The sequence below is a fragment of the Phalacrocorax carbo genome, chromosome 1 (assembly GCF_963921805.1).
Source record: "Phalacrocorax carbo chromosome 1, bPhaCar2.1, whole genome shotgun sequence".
Lineage (NCBI taxonomy): Eukaryota > Metazoa > Chordata > Aves > Suliformes > Phalacrocoracidae > Phalacrocorax > Phalacrocorax carbo.
This window is the reverse complement of record NC_087513.1, coordinates 215,632,200-215,653,116: the sequence shown is the minus strand read 5'-3', so window position 1 is coordinate 215,653,116 and position 20,917 is coordinate 215,632,200. Positions and strand designations below refer to the sequence as shown.

Sequence of the window (20,917 nt, the reverse complement as noted above, 5' to 3'; positions counted from 1 at the left end):
CTCCCTTAGATCCAGTCTGAATCTCCCCTCCTTTAGTTTCAAACCATCCCCCCTTGGCCTGTCACAGCAGGCCTTGCTAAAGAGGTCGCCCCCACCCTTCCTACAGCCCCCCTTTAAGCCCTGGGGGGCCGCAATAAGGTCTCCCCGCAGCTTCTCTTCCCCAGGCTGAACAACCCCAGCTCTCCCAGCCCGGCCTCGCAGCAGAGGGGCTCCAGCCCTCGGAGCATTTCTGTGCCCCCTCTGGCCCCGCTCCAACAGCCCCGTGTCTGTCCCGTGCTGAGGAGCCCCGAGCTGGAGGCGGCGCTGCAGGGGGGTCTCCCAGAGCGGGGCAGGGGGGCAGCACCCCCTCCCTCGCCCTGCTGCCCGCGCTGCTGGGGATGCAGCCCCGGGCACGGGTGGGGGTCTGGGCTGCGGCGCACGTTGCCAGCTCACGTTCAGCTTTTCGTCCACCACCATCTCCAGGGTGGATGCCCAGATGCACCCGCTGGTCAGAAATGAAGAGGCCACATAAGGGGAATGGCAGCAGGCAGTGTTCAGCCCAGCCTTACTGTGTTGGACACGTCCCACCAGGAGCAGGGATGGCCCTGGGTCCCTTCTGCTGTATTTCTCACCTTTGGTGGTTCTTTGTAGGGTTCGCTGTAGAGAGTGCGTATCCTTCTGCGCTCCAGGAATTTGTTATCGGCTGGAGCAGGCTTACTGGTTTCCCCCTTGAACTGAGAGCTGTAACTGGTTTCATGGGTCATTTTCTCCTCCGGAGGCTTGTACTGGGCCTTTGCTTTTATAGCTTTCACAGGCTTGACATCTATCCAGGGTCTGAACTCATTTCTGAAGATCAAAAAAAGAAAAGGGTTCACGAATTAAGCCAACACAACAGTAGTGGTAATGTGGGAGTGGAATTCCTCATTCCTCAGCAAGGCCTACTCGGAAGGGCTTTTGCCTCCATCCAGTCAGGTTTACAAAGAAGCTGACTCCCAACGGCTCATGTTTGACCTCATCTAAAACCCACTGACTCATTAGGAGAAGTTCAAATGAAATTTGGTCTATTAAAATCAGGCAGTCCTGGGCACCAGACAACTTGCTACTTGTGTGACAATGGTCAGGTGCCCTCTGAAAAGCTGGTCTCAGGTGTGACTGCGATCCTTTTTTTGAAGAACATACATGCTTTTGTCTCTGCAGCTTCACCTCTGCACTGAAGCTACCTGCGAGCACCTCCTGACTCTCACGGTCGGGCTGGAAAGGACTATTTAGGAAGGAACATCAAAATTCATGTTCTGCTCCTCAACACAGGACACACGCTTCTCAGCAAACCTCCCTGCAGGCAAATGAGCTGGGTGACTCAGAAATGTAAGGAGCCAAGATTTTCTACAGCCATCCCTTACCCATGCCTGTAAGTCATGAATTGTATCATTTTGCCTATATTGCACCAAATTATGCATAACAGCTTTTGTTAATTCCATAAAGGAATAGTTTAAGATAAAGTTGTCTTAGATGTAAACTCAAACAGGGTAGGAAATGCTCAGCTTATCACGTACTGTGAGCTATGGCTTCTCTTCATTAGCTGATTCCCAAGCTACTGGGAAAAGCAACACCGTCTTTCATATTTTTTTGACAGATCTGTGACTTTTTTGAGAAAAAAAACCCAAGCACATTTCACAGACTTTTAGCATCTGCTGGACACATTTTGGTTCCCATCCACAGCCCCCTTCTCATGCATTTTTTAGTTCTTCCCAATGGAACACCAAAATCTTTCTAGTTTTGAAGGAAACCATTTCTTTTTTTTTTTTTTTTTTTTTTTCAAAAAACTGCCATTCATCTGAGAATAGGGATGGAGAAACCCCAAGTGTGTTGTTACCTTAGAGGGTCATGCTCAGACATAGTCCCAGGCAGTGTTTAGATCCTTAAGACTCCAGTGCACGCCAGGAGCTACCCTAACAGCGGTGACACAAGCCCTCTGCAAAGGGGTGAATTTTCCTTGGAAATCAAAGCCCTTGTCTTAATTTTGGGACCTCTGAGGCATTTGGACCTCTAATTTGCAGGCCCTGCCCCTCCTGCCCTGTTCCACTCAACCACCTTTGGGTTGTGTTCATTGTTTTCAGCCAGGTTTATCAGGGAAGCGAACTCTGAGCGAGGGTACTGCCGGTCAATCCCTTCCCATAATAGCTTTGAACATCTTCATAATCAGCTTCAACCAAATTTCACAAATGGCCACGGAGATATTCAGCTTTTACTTTTACGAAGATAAGCAGTTGGACTGAGCCCAGAGGCTCAGAAAAGCTTCAGTACAAACACGCACATTTAGTCGGTCATCAGAGGACCCGCTTCGACAGGGCACCTAGGCTGCAGAAGTTCATCTCTTGCCCTCAAGGACCAGTAATAAATGATCCCTTCACGTGCAGGATCACTGCAGCTCCCTGCCCACCCAGTACAACATTCCCCATTCACACAATCCCGCTCCAAAGATGGAAAAACCCTTTCCCTTCCAAGATATCTGCTGGTTGCAACAGTCTCCCGGGTATGTTTCTCCTCCTAAGACACCTGGGTTAAGGTCCCCACACATCTGCAGGGTGACTGGGTCTTTGTGGTAGTCAGTGGAGCTTGGAGAGCCCTTCCCTATGCCAGAGATGGGTGACTGCTTTAGGGTGAGCTGAATGCCTCTTTGGGCTCTGTTAACTGACTAGATCTCTGCTGATGGCAATACAAACGTCTAGCCCATGTGAAGACACTCACACAGACACCCCTAAACGTCGGTACCTTAATCTATGAGTCAAATCCCATCTCCACCTCTCCATCATTTCTTGGTGTTGATTCTACCTACATCTACTTTTTCTTTTCCCTCTATCTTCATTTCCCTCCCCCTCTTTTATTGTTCAGCCTTTCTTGGGCGTGGGTGATACTAAAGTCCCAGGGATACTGCTTGTCTGAAGGATGCTATTCGTCATGAAACTGTTGCACTGGATGAGCAATATATGAATGGGCTCATCTGTCCCCTTCTTTCCCGTTCAGTGAACGTCACCCATTTGTCCACAGGTATTTCTCTACAGTCCACTGTTAAAATATCCCTCCTGCATGAAGAGTTGAGAGAAAGGAAGAGGAAACACCTTGAAAGAGCTGGTTTAAAGGTGTGAACACATTACTGACATACTCAAACTTCAACCCAAGCTCTTCAGAAGACGCTTATTCCTAGGATCCACTTTTGTTCCAAAGTAGACTATGTATTTTCAACTGCTTTCTAAAGGAAATAAAATCATGCACTAATTCTCTCTGCCGATGCCTATCTGCCACTCCGATTCCTTCCTAGCAACTTCTGAACCCGTTAGCTGTTTTCTATTGTATTTGTGGCAGAGGTAGAAATCTCAGGGGTGAAAATCACAACACCTCTCCTCAAAACCAGTGAGCGGGCACAGAAGGAACATCCAAACGGTGTTCTTCAACTGAGGGAAAGCCTGGTAAAGTTCATTTTCTTACTGAGCATAAGGCCAGCTGGCCAACCAGCCCACACGGACCATCACGTCAATCAGCAAACCTCAGCACAGCTTGCATCTACAGAACCAGAGACGGTGGACGGAGGCTGTAGTCCATGTAGTCCACATAGGGGCTGGTCTTTAAAGACAGAACACAACCAGGATTTATTCATTCTGCTGCTCATAAAATGCTGGTTTAGGTGGAGGTGAGGTTTGAAGCAGCGCGATTGTATTTGTTACCATAGAGCCCGGCAACCTCATTATGCACTGCATTATGCAAACATACAGAAAGAGGCAGGCGGCTCCCTGAAAAGCCTGTGATCTCTGTAGACAAGGCAGACACATGAGGCAAGGAAAAGGGAGAAAAAAAGCTTCATGCTACCTATGGGCTGGCAGAGAATGCATTTCTACAATCCCATGGGCTGGTTGCTGAAATGCTAAAGCAAGAGATCATGCAATAGAGCTGGGCTGTTAATGCAAAAACAAATCTCATCTGACTGTTAAAAATCAGCACAAACTCCTCTGCTCTCCTCCACCCTTGCTTTGCTGGGTTAATGCAGATGTAACAATTCTGTGATTACTTAGCTCCCACGTACTTGGCAACAGGACCCTTGACTACCCTGCATCTCCCAAGATAAGCCTGGCTTTGCAGGCAAAGGACAGACCAATAGCCGTTCTTAGGTGGATGCATGCTGATGCACTATGTCCACCAGTTCCAAAATAGCTCACAGATTCCCAGGCTGGTGGGGGTTGGAAGGGCCCTCTGGAGCTCACCCCATCCCACCCCCTGCTGGAGCAGGCACCCCCAGAGCAGGGGCACAGGGCCGCGTCCAGGCGGGGGGTGAATGTCTCCAGGGAAGGGACCCCACAGCCTCTCTGGGCAGCCTGTGCCCCTGCTCTGGCGCCCGCACAGCAAAGGGGTTTCTCCTCATGTTCAGGGGGAACTTCCCGTGTTCCAGCTTGTGCCCGTGGCCCCTTGGCCTGGCGTTGGGCACCACTAAAAAGAGCCCGGCCCCATCCCCCTGACACCCACCCTTCAGATATTTATAAGCACTGATGAGACCCCCCTCAGGCTTCTCTTCTCCAGGCTGAACAAGCCCAGGTCTCTCAGCCTTTCCTCACAAGGGAGATGCTCCAGCCCCTGATCCCCTTGGCAGCTCTGCGCTGGCCTTGCTCCAGCAGTTCCACATCCTTCTGAAGCTCAGCCACAAGCTTCTCTGGAAGTGGAGGATAGAAAGCTACTGATCTTGAAATATTTTACAGTATTGACAAAGAAGCTGTAAATACTAGGTATGTCACACGGATTCAGTGCACATCTATAAATAACAGGTTGTCCAGAGAGGTTGTAGATGCCCCATCCCTGGAAACACTCAAGGTCAGGCTGGACGGGGCTCTGAGCGACCTGATTGAGCTGAAGATGCCCCTGCTCACTGCAGGGGGGTTGGACTGGATGACCTCTAAAGGTCCCTTCCAATCTAAGCCATTCTATGATCCTATGATTCTATTCTAAATCCTTTTCAGGCAAATGTGCATGAATTCACATCCCCAGCTATTAGACTAGAGCTAGTCCCTTAAGCATGTGAGAGGGCACGGGCCATGTTTGTACGGAGTCCTACCACACCTGGGATGGACAAGCTGCTCCCTGCCATGACCAGGCTCAAGCACCCAGTGTGCCCGATTCTGCATATCTGGTACCCAGAGCCTGCAGAGGCAGAGGAAGGCGGAGAGAACCTCAGACCATTCACTACAGCTACGCCTGGTGCAACAAGCTGATCTCAGTGCCTATTTTTGATATTCAGGCAACATATAAACCGTAAGAAAGTGTTACTAGAGTAGTCACGGGCTATTCTGTTCTGGTTGCGCCTGTGCCCAGAAACTCAGCTTACCATGGTTAGTTAGCACAAAAGCACAATTTCCTAAATCTCTCCATCTCCACCACAGATGAGTGAGGGAAAACAGCCCGTTGGGAACTGCCCTTGGGATATGCCAGCTCCTGAACCCAGCCCAACAGCTGCTTGGAAAAGTACTAGTTACCCTGGGCCAAAAATGTAGGCAGGAGTCTGCTAGCAACTTCACAGCCTGGATCACCATGTTTTAGGGCCAGGCACACTGAATTTACTACGGCAAAGGTACAAACGAGGAGACAGGTGCCCTACTTGCAGTCTGCGTCTCTGTTGACTGTAGGGATGGAGGGATGTCTCAGGAAGGAGACCTAAATCCCCTTTTTAGGTCTGGTGACTCTCCATCAAATGTCTGTCTGATACAGTCCTACGTCACCATGAGCTCATGCTGACCAAACAGTGCACGGCACAGCTACAACCTCTCAGGGCACTTGCACGGTGCTGTCTAGAGCTGGCCTGATGCTCCAGGGTATTTACATCACTCAGAGATGCTGCTTTATAAATTTATACACTCCTTACATGCAGCAAAGAAGTGTGATGAAAAGCAGCAACTTTAAGAGTTGTTTTTGGGTTGTGTTTTTCTTGTCATTCTGAGACTAGGAGAAATATCTGTTCTTTAAGGTATTGTAGTGGTTGCTCCTGTGACACTAAAACCAACCCTGGCTTGGGGAAAGCCCCTGAAGTTCTGAGACCTCCCTCCTACTATGTAACATTGTGGGGAAGGTGCCCCAAAACTCCAAATTCTGGCTGCAATCTGAAATGAGCCCTGAAAATGTTATTTTTCCCTGTTTCGAGAACAACAGGTTGTAGTGGTGTCTGGACCACCGCAGACCGCTCTGTCCTGCTAGACCTCACCCCAGAAAAGCTAAGCCTCAAAGCTCACCCAAAAGCGGAGCAAAAGCCTTCGCTCACGCTGCAAGGATGAGTCATGAGCATGGACCAGAACCAGTATGGACATACCCAACAGGCACAACTTAGTCCAGCTCTGTAATTCTTTATCTAAGGGATTTTCGTTGCTTTTAATTTTGCTGAGGAGGATTTTAAGAATTGCTATCTTGGCATGAACTGAAATAGCAGCAAATTACATGTCTCCTAATTTTCTGCCGAGCTCTGGTCCCAGCCTTGCAAAGTATAATTAGAATCAGGGGGGAACCCAGTGCTGACCTGAAATGGAAATCGAAATGAAACTCAACAAAAAGGAGTATATGAGGCATCAGACGACCTTTTGCAAGCCAAGTCTAACAGGACAAATTCCCCATGAAGATAAAGGGAGTTTAGCCATCTACAGACCGGACGAGAACAGAGGGCTGCATAGGATGGGGCAGATGTCTTGCAAATTAATAGGTAGCAGATCTTCATATGACAGTAGCCTAGGAAGGTTGTGGCCTGATCTATACCCATTTAAGCCAAGAGTTGCTCTCCACATACATCAGTGGATACCACAGTGCTCTTGCACAGGGCTTCATCCACCCTGGTTATTTTATTTTAATTGCTTTTCCCCTTGGCTGAGGATTGCTAAAGGTAGTTGCAGTTGAAGGTGACCTCAACATCTTCCTCCACCCCAGGAAGGGGACTTGGGGTTGATGTGAGCTCCAAGCTATGGCATGCAGCCATCTCTGGAGATGCTCACCGACACTCACGTAGGCATTGATTGCCTTCATCTATCAATGCCAGAGCAAAGCCATGAGGGCGAAGAAGGGGAAGATGGGGCCAGGTTTAACCACTTCAAAGCTTTCACCTACCTTGAAGGACTTTAAAGAGAGGTTGCGTTTGTTCAGAATCAGCACAGGATGTTAAACGTATTCTGCTGAAAGCAATTTTACTGGCACTGAGCCAGCCCAATTCCCTCATCCTGACCTGCACATATGAAAAAATGAATGGCACAGAGAAGGGAGACCAGGAACTTCATGGTGGAGTCCTGCACAGATGGACTAGCTTAATTTCTACCACAGAATTTCTAGTTGAAAAACTGTGGCTTAACAAAAAATGAAAAATATTCAGAGTTTTCACTGGAACAAAAATATCCTTTACGAAATGTTTGGCCTGCAATGTTTCATTCATTCATTCTAAAATTAAAATTTAAATTTAACTTTCAGTTTCTTTAATTCTTTTTCATCCCAGTTTTTTCTTATTCTACACAGGACAACACAGAAGGACTATGAATCCCCTTATGAAGCAAAATACCAAGCTGCTTTACAAGGAATGCTTCAGAACATTACATTTCTCCTTAATATTCCTCTAAACAAAACGGCAATGAAAACAATATATATTTTGGCCAAACTAAGTAGCAAATTTGTCTGGGATTTTCAAATTATTTTGCCTTTCTGGAATAGAGTATCATTTGCTTCCAAATATTCTCCAGCTCCTTGTCCCCTCTTCATGCAGGAAAAGAGATGGTCAATGAAATGGAACAGTGGGAAATCCAAGTCAATGATAACGCCCAATCGAACTCTGGTACTCAATGCCAAAGGAGGTCACTGAAGTCCAGCATTTGATGAGATTTAATTAAGTCATGGCTGTTTAGATGGATATTGTGAATATTCAGAGGTATCAAAGGAAATTTCAGCAGCGCATCCTCGAGGCAATCATTAACACCGCTCTTCAGAGTTTAGCTGACCTCTACAAACTACGGGCCAAAGCAGGAGCTATTCCACGCTGTAGGAATCTCCTCCAATCTCCCTCCAGTCGTCTGGTCTCGGCCACGATCAGCCAGAAGATATTGGGCTAGCTGGACTGCGAGCACATTCTGCTCACAAAGGACTGCTCATATGAGGCACATGCACACGTTTTGATCCTAAAGCTGTTCTGTTTTCTAATGTGAACAGAAAAATTCCATTTGGACTCAATATAAACAGGCTGTGCACCCTCCTGCAAACACATCTGAAAGATAAGCCCAATCAATGGTTACTGTTCTGCAACACTCCTAATGCATATTCAGCAATAAAGGAACACTGCCTCATGCTGAGGTCCCTCATGCAATAGTAAATGGCACAACGAGTTCTTGCTTCCCAGAGAAATAAGTCTAAAATCCTGGATGTGGATCATTCCTTGCTGCTTCTGACAGCCTCACATGTTACTGCAACAAAATATGTCCCTTGCACCCCAAGATACTGACTTCAGCCATTTCACCCCATCTTCCGCCCCAGCCCCCTTTGCTTACAAGGCCAATTCCAAACAAATCCTATTGCAATGGTCCTGTCAACGTACAAAACTACCCCCTCATTGCCTGCTGCGTCAAGTGCCCCGTCTCCAGCTCCTACATGGATGCTTAATGACAGCTTTATCCTCTAATGCTCATGCTATTATCTTGTACACAATAATTTACTGTAAAGCTGCACTGAGACTGTGAATGGTATAATGAAGCTCCTGGCGCCCAAGATTATCTTTTCCCAAACATTAATAATTAACGTCTAAGACACGCGCGCGCACACGCATATACGCGTACACAGAGAGAGTCAGCTTGGAAGAGCCAATGTCTAATTGTGTACAAGGACTAAAACAATGCGATATATTAATGCATGAATCTGAAACTTGGGCAATGCACAATGGAGTAAGTGTGAGCAGGATGGGGAGGGGCCAGTAGCGGCGGACATCGCTGGTTAGGGCCCATCAAGTGCAGCACTGGCGTGGAAGAGGAGGAAAGTGCTGATCCTTCAACAAGGCGACTTTAGGACTGGCTGAAGCAGGCTATGAGCAAGACATGATTAATATACTGAAAAGGATGAAGTCAAGTCATGTGGCAGAGCAGAACCATGCTGCGATACATTTATAAAAGTTGCTTGAGTCAGCAGGCTGCAAATCATCGATATTGCATTGCCTGAGGGCCATGGAGCATGGCCTTTCAAGGAGGCAGAATTATTGCACATGCTGTCATGTCTAAACATCACAAATACATGACTGAAGGTGACAGTGAACACTGTGGAGGGCCAAGAGAGCAACATAGTTGTGGGAGACCAACCCCAAGAGCAACAGCTTTGTCACTGCTCGTGTCTCAGCACAGAGAAATAGGAGACTTGAGGACCATCCATGAGGAATAACCAGCCATTGTGAATCTAAGCAGCATGGAGAAGTCCATGTAGGATAGGAAAGGGTGAGATAAACCCCCACACTCAGACTAGGTGGCACATCTGGGCACCTTTGACACACAAAGTCCACTTTGTGGACCTCAGGGCAAATACCAGCATCCCATGATCATCTCCTTCCACCGCTACCTTCACCTTAGCTCCACTCTCCAGCCTGCAACGTTCACCCAAGTCCCTGTGCTCAGCCAGCCATGGGGAAGGCATGGTCCGAGCCAGATGAAGGATATCCATTAGCATCTGCTACAGCCCAGAAGCCCAAGGCTCTCCCTACCCCCTGGGGGCTAAATACCCACCACAGGGAAAAGCATGGCCTCTGGGGAAAGTAACACCGGGAGATCCTGCTGCAGAAATGCCCGAAACCAGGGAAAGGTCCATCTGGAGGCCTGAAGAGAGGTTAAACCCAACGGCAGTGAGACTTCAGGAACTTTCCTGGTGTAAATCACAACCCCATGGAGATCCAACAGTTTACACCTCTCTGAATTTCCCTTGATGTTACAAGCTTATGGGTCCTGCTGATGAAGGGACACATGTTGGTCATTCCATACAGAAGCTGCTGTGGTATCGTCGTCCGTGTTCAAGCACATAAAGTTGGTGAATTCAGTGTTGGTGTCACCAGTGAAGTCAGCTGATGCAGCCTGTTAGGAAAGCTCCCAGGGTGATCACAGCCTGACATTTCTGAGCATGTTTGCAGAAACAACCCATCTGTAAATGTCAGATACACCCCTGGAAAACGGGTCAGGGCCAGGCCGAAGCTCTGCTAACATCCCGTTTAACGGCCTGTATGAGTATTCTCCAGTTGGCTGGAGCAAGAGCAGTGTCTCAACCCCCTTGTCCTCCAAATGGGCAGATGACTAAAATGTGCCACAAGGTTAAACAAACAAAGCAGGTCATGGCATGCATGCTTTGACAGAAAAGCATCTTTATCGAGAGGATGCTGTAGCAAGATCAGGACGGGGAAGAGTGTTGCCACAGGCAGAAACCTGAACAGCGTGAGGAGAGCCAAAGCACTCCCGTGAGAGTCTGCTGGGCCAAAGAACACCACATATCTGACTCTCTTCCAAGACAACACGCACAACCCGCAGAGATACATCAGGGTATGGACATATGAACTAACTAGGCTCATCCGTTAAGGTCCCAGGGGAAAAAACGCTTGAGAAGAAACCTTCATATTAGGAAAAGTGGAAGAACTTAGACAGACAACACAGTGTTGTAAATTCTGCTTTTCAAGTGCAGAGATTTTTCAGTGCAATTCATGCTGAGTGCAATGAACTCATTCAAATATCCGACGGGATACAGAGAAACCGGCAGCTGCCTGTGGCCACGCTACACGCTGGGTCTGTCTCCAGCTGAATTCTGCCTGCCTCGGCCCATCCCCATGCGAAACGGCACACTGAAGCTCTGCTTGGGTGGTGGCCTCGTGAGCCTTTGGCTCCAGTGGGATTCTGGGTGGAGAGATGTTTTCAGCACCTTGTTTCAAGTGTCTGAAGACACAAACAAGAGAGGAATTAAAAATGCATTATTTTGGTTCAGCAAAGCACTTCAGCACATGCACAGTGGCTCTTAGCTGCTCCTTACATTTAAATACGGGCATAAATGATTTCCTGAATCAGAGCCTGGTGGACCACACTGTAAAAGCTATATGTGAATCCATGATGTGACTTGTAAGAGGGGAATCTGGCACCAAGATGCGCAAAGGCTGGGGAAAACGAAGCTTTTTAGGTCAAATGAAGTTGTATGACCAGACCACCTCAGAGATCCAGAAGCAGGGTGGGGAGGGAATCCAAAGGCATCACCTTTAAGCAACGCCAGGCCAGACGGATACGGAACGGAGGAGCTGCTGCCCAAGGAGATGAAGGACGGTGCATCTCACTGACCAGCACTGCTCACAACAGCTCTGGTCCACATTGCACCATTCACGCTGCTGGGGGTTTTCACGAAGACCATCTACCCTCGTAGTGCTGGGCAGGGACTGCTGGGGAAACCCTCCTGCCCTGACTTTCCTGGAAGCTCTGGCGTGAAGCCCCTTGAGCTCATCACTAGCTCCTCTTCCCTAGATCCTGGCCCTTCTCCAACCTGGGAAAGCTTTAGTGATACTGCAGTTCAGCTGCATAGAAACTGCAAGGTTTGCCCTTGAGGCAAAAGATGGAGACGGGTGGTGCTAGGGACGAGAGGTAAGATTTTGTCTGAATTTGCTCAATTATCATCCAAATCACAGATGCAGAAGGAGGGGTTTCTCCAAAGAAAGGTCAGGAAATGGCTGTTTGACATGAAATAGAAGCTTCTCTGTGTACTTTTCTGCTCCCTTCAAGGTATCGTTAGTTCCCTTCTTTCTGTGTTTCTAATGCAGCTCAAAATTAGCGTTGCTCTTTGATTCCATTTCTAGCCTGCATGACAGTGTAATTGCCCATCCTGGCATGGGATTAGAAATAGAATCAGCAGCAAAGGGGGTAAAGCAGGAAGATGGTGAAACTTAAATAGCAGCTATTGTTTTGCCGCTGCATTGATGACTTGGGGCATTATTATTTGCTCCTCGCTGTAGTAGCTACTATATGACTGCATCTGAATATCCTTCATATGCTAATTGGGCACCAGGTGTCCCAAAACTTAATCGTACATATGAAAAATGAACAAGTTAGTCACAGTCTGAGTTTCAGTTAATATATGGAAGCAATTCTGGTGTGGGCTTTAATCGTCACCTGATTTCAAAAGGTTTACATGTCCAAGATGGCAACAAGGCAAACGCCTGGAAAAGGGAGATCGTGGATCAGGACCCCCATGAACATTCACAGGGGGTGCATTGAGGGTCAAGGACCTTGACCACTAAGTAGAGGAGCAGTAAACCAAGCTCCACAGAACATTTAGTGCCCAGAATATGTGGTATTCTTTTTCCTTGCACTGGGCTGGAGCAATAACATGCCGCTGAAAGCCCAGTGCCAAGAATATCTTGAATACCACATATTTCTTCTGTACATACTGCCCATGGCAGGTAAACACACAATCTAAGCCTATCGTCTCCTGGCAGCATCCCCCTTCCCCCTTCAATGCTTCTGCAGAGCTGATGGAGGTACGGATACAAGGTCACAGCCCCAGTCGTTACACCTCGAATGCTGGGCTCAGGTTTGGGCCCCTCCGGACAAGAAGGGCCTGGAGGGGCTGGAGCGTGTCCAGAGAAGGGCAGCGGGGCTGGGGCAGGGTCTGGAGCACAAGTGTGCTGGGGGGCGGCTGGGGGAGCTGGGGGGGTTTAGCCTGGAGAAGAGGGGGCTGAGGGGAGCCCTTCTCGCTCTCTGCAGCTGCCTGAGAGGGGCTGGAGTGAGGGGGGGGCTGGTCTCTGCTCCCAAGTCACCAGTGACAGGGCGAGAGGGAACGGCCTCAGGCTGCGTCAGGGGAGGTTTAGGTTGGGTGTGAGGGAAAATGCCTTCCCTGCCAGAGCGGTCAGGCCCTGGCACAGGCTGCCCAGAGAGGTGGGGGAGTCACCGTCCCTGGGGGGGTTCAACCACCGTGTAGCCGTGGGACTTGGGGCCATGGTTTAGGAGGCCTGGGGGTGTTGGGCTGGGGGTTGGCCTTGATGACCCTAGAGGTCTTTCCAACCTTCATGATTCTATGATATGTCTCCTAGATGTCTACTAGATAGAGAAGCCTGCAGATCAGCTTAGCTGTAACCAGGGTGGCCTCTTATTTTCTGTTAGACCACTGCAATCTGAGTGTAGTAACAACTAAGTACTTCCTAAGTGATCTTACACTTCAACAGCTCAGAGCTGCCAAGCTAAAATATCGCCTGTGAAAGCAAAGCACGCACATATGCTTAGGCTCCAAAGACACACAATTTTATGCTATTTTAGTCTGCAAAGTAAAATATAGAAAACAACATGTAATCCAAATGCCTTATATATGCATGCTTTGGATGCATAATATCTTATGCTCAGAAAAGGAAGGAGAATTCAAATCCATGACGCTTTATACATCACCCGTCCACAGGCATGGCTGTGAGTGGCACCCCCACTGCACGCAGGTTTGTGGTTTCCCGCTGACCAGCACAGGTATTTTTTGCAAGAACTACTCCGACAGAAATCCCTTGGATCCATCAGTCGGGCTACCAGATCCAACGCGATGAATATTGCACAGCAAACAGTTCTGCAGCGTGATCAGCTGCCTTCCCACCGCGTCCCAAGCGTGTAACACAAGCAGGGGAAGTCAGGCACGGGGAGACGCGCTACACACGACATAGGCAGCGTGACACTGCACAGCCTCGAATAATGCTACACAGAACGCGGATGTGGCCGTGTAACCTACATTTGGCCTGATCACCTGCCTCTGCTGTGCCTGTGTGTGTATATATTTGAGCTCGTGCTATTTCTTTATGAGATTTCATATATATAATGAATCTAAAGTATTTTTTCAGCATGCAAAAGTGAGTAGCCTGTTGCTGGCTTTGACAGAGGGCTGAATTCTGCTTTTCATTTTACGCCTTCCTCTGCAATGTACCCACTGAATCTTTCTTTACTTTAAATTAAGAGGTTGTAATTCTTTTTAACTGGAAGAACCATAACAGAGCTGGGTGTGAACTAAGTAGATGAAAGAAGAAAGCTGAGGCTTGAGCAAGGATCTTAAGATAAAGGATTATTGAGCTAAGGAAAGCAATGAAAGGCTGAGTCGGATTCCCCCTCCCCATCTTTACCCTTAATACTGTTGTATTTCAAGGGCTGCAAAATCTAGATGTAAATCTGATTCGTGCTGTGGGCGGTAAGGTGCAGAGCTCCTGCTCCAGCGTTTGCACGACATATGTAGAATTACTGGGGAGGAAACATGGGGAAATTACACTGAAATTGCCCTGGGTATTGTGGGGACGGTTGCTTGTAAACCATCATGGAAAGACTAAACTGGGCTGAGCAGATGGGCAGCGTGGGAGCGCTGGGAGGTAGCTTCTTTGGGAGGAGAAGAGGACAAAGCTTGATATGCCTATGCGTTTTTTTAGGAAACCATAAAACACACCACAAGTCACTGGGGCTGCACGGGTGTAACAGGGAGCAGAATTAGGGCCATTAAAGCGTATCACTTTTAACAGTGTAATACTCAAGTCCATGCCACTTCCAGTCACCCACCTTTCTCTAGAAGCTATCCCTGCCTGCAGGAGGCACAAAAGTAGATGAATTGTAGGAAATGAGAAAATGCGTGTAGAAAACCACCCTCTGCTTCCCCACTCCCCCCTCTGCAAGCTTGGGAAACCATCAGCATCATTTGTGCATCAGTAATGATGTAATGGGGAAGACCTGATGACTCCAGCTCTGCAGCAACTGGATTAGTCCCGTGGTACCGAATCGATAAATACTGGGACCATCAAAGCTGTCTTGGGGAGGGGTTGGGAAAGAGACAGCACCAGGCGCTGGAGCAGATGGTTGTATTGTGAAATCTCCTCATAATTAGGAAAAAAAAAGGACTGATGTGAGTGAACGAAGCAATTACAGGTCACCGCTGGTACCACGCTGTCCGCACGAAAGCTGTCGTGAAATAAAAGAGGATAAGGACTGTTGGAAAGCTTAAATGGGAAATGGTGAGAAAGTAGGTTCTGGAAGGAGGTTATTTTATAATTAACTGGCTGTTTTTAAGGGCTTCTCCAGTGTTTGCAGGGAGTGGAAAGCCCTGAAAGCGAAGCACAAAATGGGTTGTGCCTTTACATCAATGGTGTTCACATTCAGAGGTCCCTCTCTGGGCTTCATCGACAGCATCGCTCTGAGCACACTGAAACAATCGGGGAAATACACCATTCACAGGCGTGCAGTGATGGCCCTGTGCTACCAAGGCTGGTGCTCTGCTCCAAAGGAGAGATGTGAAGCTGAAAGGATCCTTGAAATCAGAGTGTCTAGAAACGAGAGGCATGGTACTCGGCAATAAGCAGCATGTAAAGTGTAGGATTTACTCCCTTCAGAGGAAAAAGTGAAGCCGAGATGTGGCTTTCTGTTTCCAGATGCAAGGAGCCTGTGTGTAACACGCGCTGGGGAGCTAAAACCAAGGATGAAAGAAAATCCCAGGGCATGTGCACAGCTGCCTGTGCCAGCAAAGGGGATTTAGACATGCTGTGTGCAGAAAACAAAGCCCAAAGAGCTGCACGGGCTGGGACAAAACCCCAGAAACCTGGGAGACTCAGACAGCATTCCAATTTTCGGAAGCATCTTGCATCAACATGGTTTTGGAAGTCGATGGGATGTTACCATCCAGGGCTCTGACATCCTAGGGTCTTTTCGCACCTCCAGACCCAGCCTAGAGCATTTGGAGGAGGTTGCAAATGGGCAACTTGCTTTGACACAGTGCTGCACCGACGCTCCTGTTTCCAGAGTCATCCGGTCCAGAGGACAGTGCCATCGAAATGTGGCTGTGCAGCTCCAAAAGCCTCCCAGGTGTGTGTCCACTTGGCTAAAATAACCCTAAAAATCCATTTGGATCATGGAAAGCCGCTTTCCCAAAAATGACATTGTTAATGTAGGACTGAATATGAAAACACTCCTGCCACTGCACGCTCTCTGCAAGGATCTGCAATCACAGACCTACCTGCCAAAACCCAAACCCAGCTGCCAGCGCACAAAATGCACCGCAATCCCTTTCCTAAAGCACAGAAAAAAATAAATAAGCAATATATTTGGGGGAATAAAAATGAAAAGCACAAGTTTTCTAACTCTTCTGCAAAAAAAACTGGAAGGAGGATTTGTTATTACTAAGCACTTTTGTGTGTGCAGCAAATGTTTACAGCCTCTCTGAGCCATTTGTATCCACTGGGTAAATGATAACGCGTTTGGAAATGAGATGATCCGCAAATACTTCTTTCTTTTGGAGCTGTTCCAAGCTTCATCGAGAAATAAAACATGCTAGGGACAAATGTATTAAGCAGGTACTTAATTGGGAGACGAGAGAAGAAGGTGCTGTTCTTGTCTCCCAGGCAGAGCATGTTTTAAACACACTCTTAGATTGATATTTATTGCAGCCAACAGAGCAGAAAGGCTCAGAAAAAGCATTCCTTCCCCTCCCATTAATAATTCACCCCTTGTAACAGTTCATAAAATGTTTATATTAAGTAATAATTAAATATTGCACTACAAAAAATAACTAGCATTCCAGCCAAGAGGAAAATCAACCCGAAGGAGGGTGGGCAAAATGTTTGCCTTGAAGCTCTCACGTTGCTTTTTCTCTGCTGAGAGCAAAGCTAAAGCAGTTAAAAGGGGCGATTCTTGGCTGTGCTCGATGCTCAACTCTGCTCTGTCGGATCAAATTTGATCCCGCCTCAAATGATAAGGCTTTTTCTATCGATCTCCACAATATCTGCATGGCCCCTGCTCTTGTGTCCATGCAGGTTCTCCCCATGTGGTGGTCTTCAGCCAGGCAGGGCAGGAACAGCGGTCCCAAATTAACCCCTGCTGTCAAGCGATGATGCTTTTGACTTAAATCACCAGCTATGCACTCGTTAGCAGGCTTTGAGTCCACTAACGGGTATTTGGTTTTGGTTGCAAAGACACGCAAGGTCCAACATGGGATAAGACTGACGGTCGGACCCCAACACAGGATAAAGGACCAGGAGCATGGCAGGGAGGAGAGGGTAGCGGGGTAATGATTGAGCATCAGCAGAAGCCATCAAGATAATACGAATCAAATGTCATCCCACATACAGCCAGGCATCTTTTATTAAAACTATAATTGCTTGATCCAACCTGTGCCCTGGGGAGCATAAAGAAAAGCAAGCAGCACCAAGGTCACTGCAGACAGAAAATCAATGCAGGGAATGAATGGTAATGACTTATTTTTTTTCTAGTTTCAAAGAGAGGGACTGTGGAGATATCCTGCTGGCATCTCCGGAGATGCACAATATCCCTCGGACTTGCTCCAGCAAAGCACTTAGTACATTTCTAATTTTCAACATCCAAGTCTTGCTCCTCTTGACTATGACCACAGCGGCTTTGAGCATCCCAATGGACTGTTATATCTCATATATGCAAAGACAATTATCCATTTGTCTGTGGCTCTCTGTTCTCAATCCAAAACCATGCAATATTTTGCAGCTTTCTGCAATGACCATGTCTTCTGCACTCCTGACCTCCCTAATGGTCCAGATCTACGCTGAAGTATAAAGCCAAAACTTGAATAAGAGAGTCTACCTGAGGCATTACGAATGTGGAAGGATATCACATCTTACACATCAAATTCCTCTACACGCATTGTCAAAAGTATTTTTTTAGCGGTTTTGTTCCTTTTTTAAATGAAATAACATTACTGACATGTGATTTGTGATTCACTGCAGAATTGCTCCTCCACTAGCTTTTCCCGTCTCCACTGGCACTGCTGACAATTCCTACCTCTATGTCGTACCCTGCCCTCACCTCTCCTGAACTGCTTCTTATTTATTTCAGGCTATTTCTCCAATAAGTCAAGATCTCTTTGAATGCCATGTCCAGCACACAAAATGATATAGGCAAACAAAAGTGAAGACTCAGCACAAGATGACATGGATGAAACACGGCGCTGTACGGGCACTCGGATGGGATGGTTCTAACGCACCTTTCTGCCCTAAAAAAATTTTCTTACCTGCAATAAGGTATCAGTTACAACTACTGGATGAAAGTAGTGCTGTAAATTTAAATTGCCTGTGGGATACTTAAGGAAGGTTGCATCCTATACAGAAGGGATGAAACAGCTCCTTCCCTCCACTGTGCTGTGAGCTTGAGCAGACCTCAGCCCTTCTCCAACCAAGCAGTGCTGGGTCATACAATCACAGAATCAAGGTTGGAAAAGACCTCCAGGATCATCAAGTCCAACCCCCAACCCAACACCCCCAGGTCTCCTAAACCATGGCCCCAAGTCCCACGGCTACACGGTGGTTGAACCCCCCCAGGGACGGGGACTCCCCCACCTCTCTGGGCAGCCTGTGCCAGGGCCTGACCCCTCTGGCAGGGAAGGCATTTTCCCTCACATCCAACCTAAACCTCCCCTGACGCAGCCTGAGGCCATTCCCTCTCGCCCTGTCACTGGTGACTTGGGAGCAGAGACCAGCCCCCCCCTCACTCCAGCCCCTCTCAGGCAGCTGCAGAGAGCGAGAAGGGCTCCCCTCAGCCCCCTCTTCTCCAGGCTAAACCCCCCCAGCTCCCCCAGCCGCCCCCCAGCACACTTGTGCTCCAGACCCTGCCCCAGCCCCGCTGCCCTTCTCTGGACACGCTCCAGCCCCTCCAGGCCCTTCTAGTCCCGAGGGGCCCAAACCTGAGCCCAGCATTCGAGGTGGGGCCTCCCCAGGGCCGAGCACAGGGGCCCCATCCCTGCCCGGCCCCTGCTGGCCACACCAGGGCTGACACAAGCCCGGGGGCTGGTGGCCTCCTTGGCCACCCAGGCACTGCTGGCTCATGCCCAGCCGGCTGTCAGCCAGCACCCCCAGGGCCTTCTCCGCCGGGCACTTCCCAGCCCCTCTGCCCCAGGCCTGGGGTGATGCCTGGGGTTGGTGTGACCCAAGGGCAGGACCCGGCACTTGGCCTTGTTAAACCTCACACAACTGGCCTCGGCCCATGGATCCAGCCTGTCCAGGTCCCCCTGCAGAGCCTTCCTGCCCTCCAGCAGATCAACACTCCTGCCCAACTTGGTGTCACCTGCAAACTGACTGAGGTTGCACTCGATCCCCTTGTCCAGATCATTGATAAATATATTAAACAAGACTGGCCCCAACACTGAGCCCTGGGGACACGGCTTGTGACCTTGTGATGCAGGAGCTATGTGAGTAAGTAGTATTGCTAGCTGAAACTGCGATATTCAGCTTGGAGCAAAGATCATCTTCTGCTTAACTATAAGGGTTCTTTTTCATTGTCTCCACTGCGATTTGGGTCAAGCTCTTGGGAGATGTCTACAGAGCTCCAGAGAGTCCTATCAATGGGCTCTTGAGTATGATGCTGAGATCGGTAACTTATAAGTGATATAAAAGATATATCCAAAAATGAGTTTGTAGTCATCAGCCAAGAAAAACCCAAGAGGTTAAATGAGAACCTGAAAGCTGGTGTCCCCTTAGTCTATGCACTGCCCACCAGTGATCCTGGCCAGACCACCTGAACACAGACATCTCGGTACTTGTGAGTACAGGGTGAGTGTAAATGAATGACGCCTATGAAAGAAAGGGGAAGAACCACCTTTTTATATATTTTATAAATAAATATCTTCTTCTACATGGCCTTACGCTGAACATTATATACTAATTTCCCACAATATCATATTTCATGAGTATATGATCACCTGGGCATGCTTCAAGCCATGCAGTTGCGGCACAACAGCTCTTCTTTTGCCCCATGGTGCATTGAGGTGTGTTCATTTGTCCCTGCAGAAGCTTTGAACACACGTGCAGCACCTCTGCAGGTCCCCAAGGGATTTCTCCACACCTGCCAATGCAGCAGAGGGACAGAGTGTGCACAGCAGCAAGCATTTTGAGACCTTAGTATAAAATACATCCTCTACGTATTTCAGTGCTTATAGCTCTTCCTGACATTGGAGCAAAGAGGATATGAAAGTGGGCTGTATAGCAGCATGCCACCTTCAGACATCCTTGCCCTTTCCATGCCATAATAACAATATAAGCCTCTGTTTCCCCCTATTTTGCATCACGTCAAAAGTCTCACATGAAAGCACCATGTCCTCACTCCTTTCCAATGTTACACACCATCTACTTTGAGTTCCTGCCCAACTTCAGTCTCAAACATCAGCGTGACATGGCAAAAGCCTGGTTTCCAGATCCCAGCATTAACCTCTGGGAGCATCTCTCCTCCCCAACAGGGAATGAAAAAAGATGATGGTGTGCATGTCACCATGGCAAGACCACCAGACACACCTGAAGAGCCACTGGAAGACCAAACATTGAGATAGAAAGGGCTGGACAGACACGCCCGGCTGCAACTCACAGCAACGGCATGTTGAGGTTAAAGAAACATCTTCCAGTTATTCACTACCAGCTTTGCACATCGCACCACCCTGCAAGACCCTTGGTCTACACTGAAGCTGAGGGCCTCCCATAATCACTTAACTCCAGGAGCTAGGCTTTGCAAAAGCTGGCCGAAAGTGCTACCAAGACTTCAGAAGTGTCTACAGGTACCAGCAGAAGCCCAACCAGAAACCCATCCTCTAAGCCAACAGAGCAAGTGCCTATGTTTTCTGAGGGTTTCCAGCTCTCAGAGTGGCCAGGAAGAGACAGGTTGCAACTGGTCATAGAAGATAAACCTCTTTTCTCTCCATGCATATTAGTCAGCAGCACTGGAACAAGGAATAAGGGGAATCATGGCAAATGGGGCTGGGGAGAACTTCAAAAACCATCCATGCTCTGTGGCAGGATCAAGAGATGGACCTCTGCATCTCCTCTGAAGGCTGGCTCTAGCTTTCTGGAGACGCTCAGCCAGCTGATGCCTGAAATAACCTGCTCTATGTCATCCCAGAAATCACACCAAACCAACGCAGCAGACCTTTGTGGGTT

At 48.3% G+C, this 20,917-nt stretch overlaps 1 protein-coding gene across 1 annotated transcript in view; it reads right to left on the bottom strand.

The window, feature by feature from the left end:
* Positions 1-20,917, bottom strand: part of MAP6 (microtubule associated protein 6) — a 48,364-nt gene that overhangs the window by 14,431 nt on the left and 13,016 nt on the right. Inside the window, exon 2 of the mRNA XM_064441539.1 lies at positions 612-825. Within this exon, the coding sequence (XP_064297609.1) occupies positions 612-825 (214 nt within the window). The remainder of the gene's footprint in view (positions 1-611; positions 826-20,917) is intronic.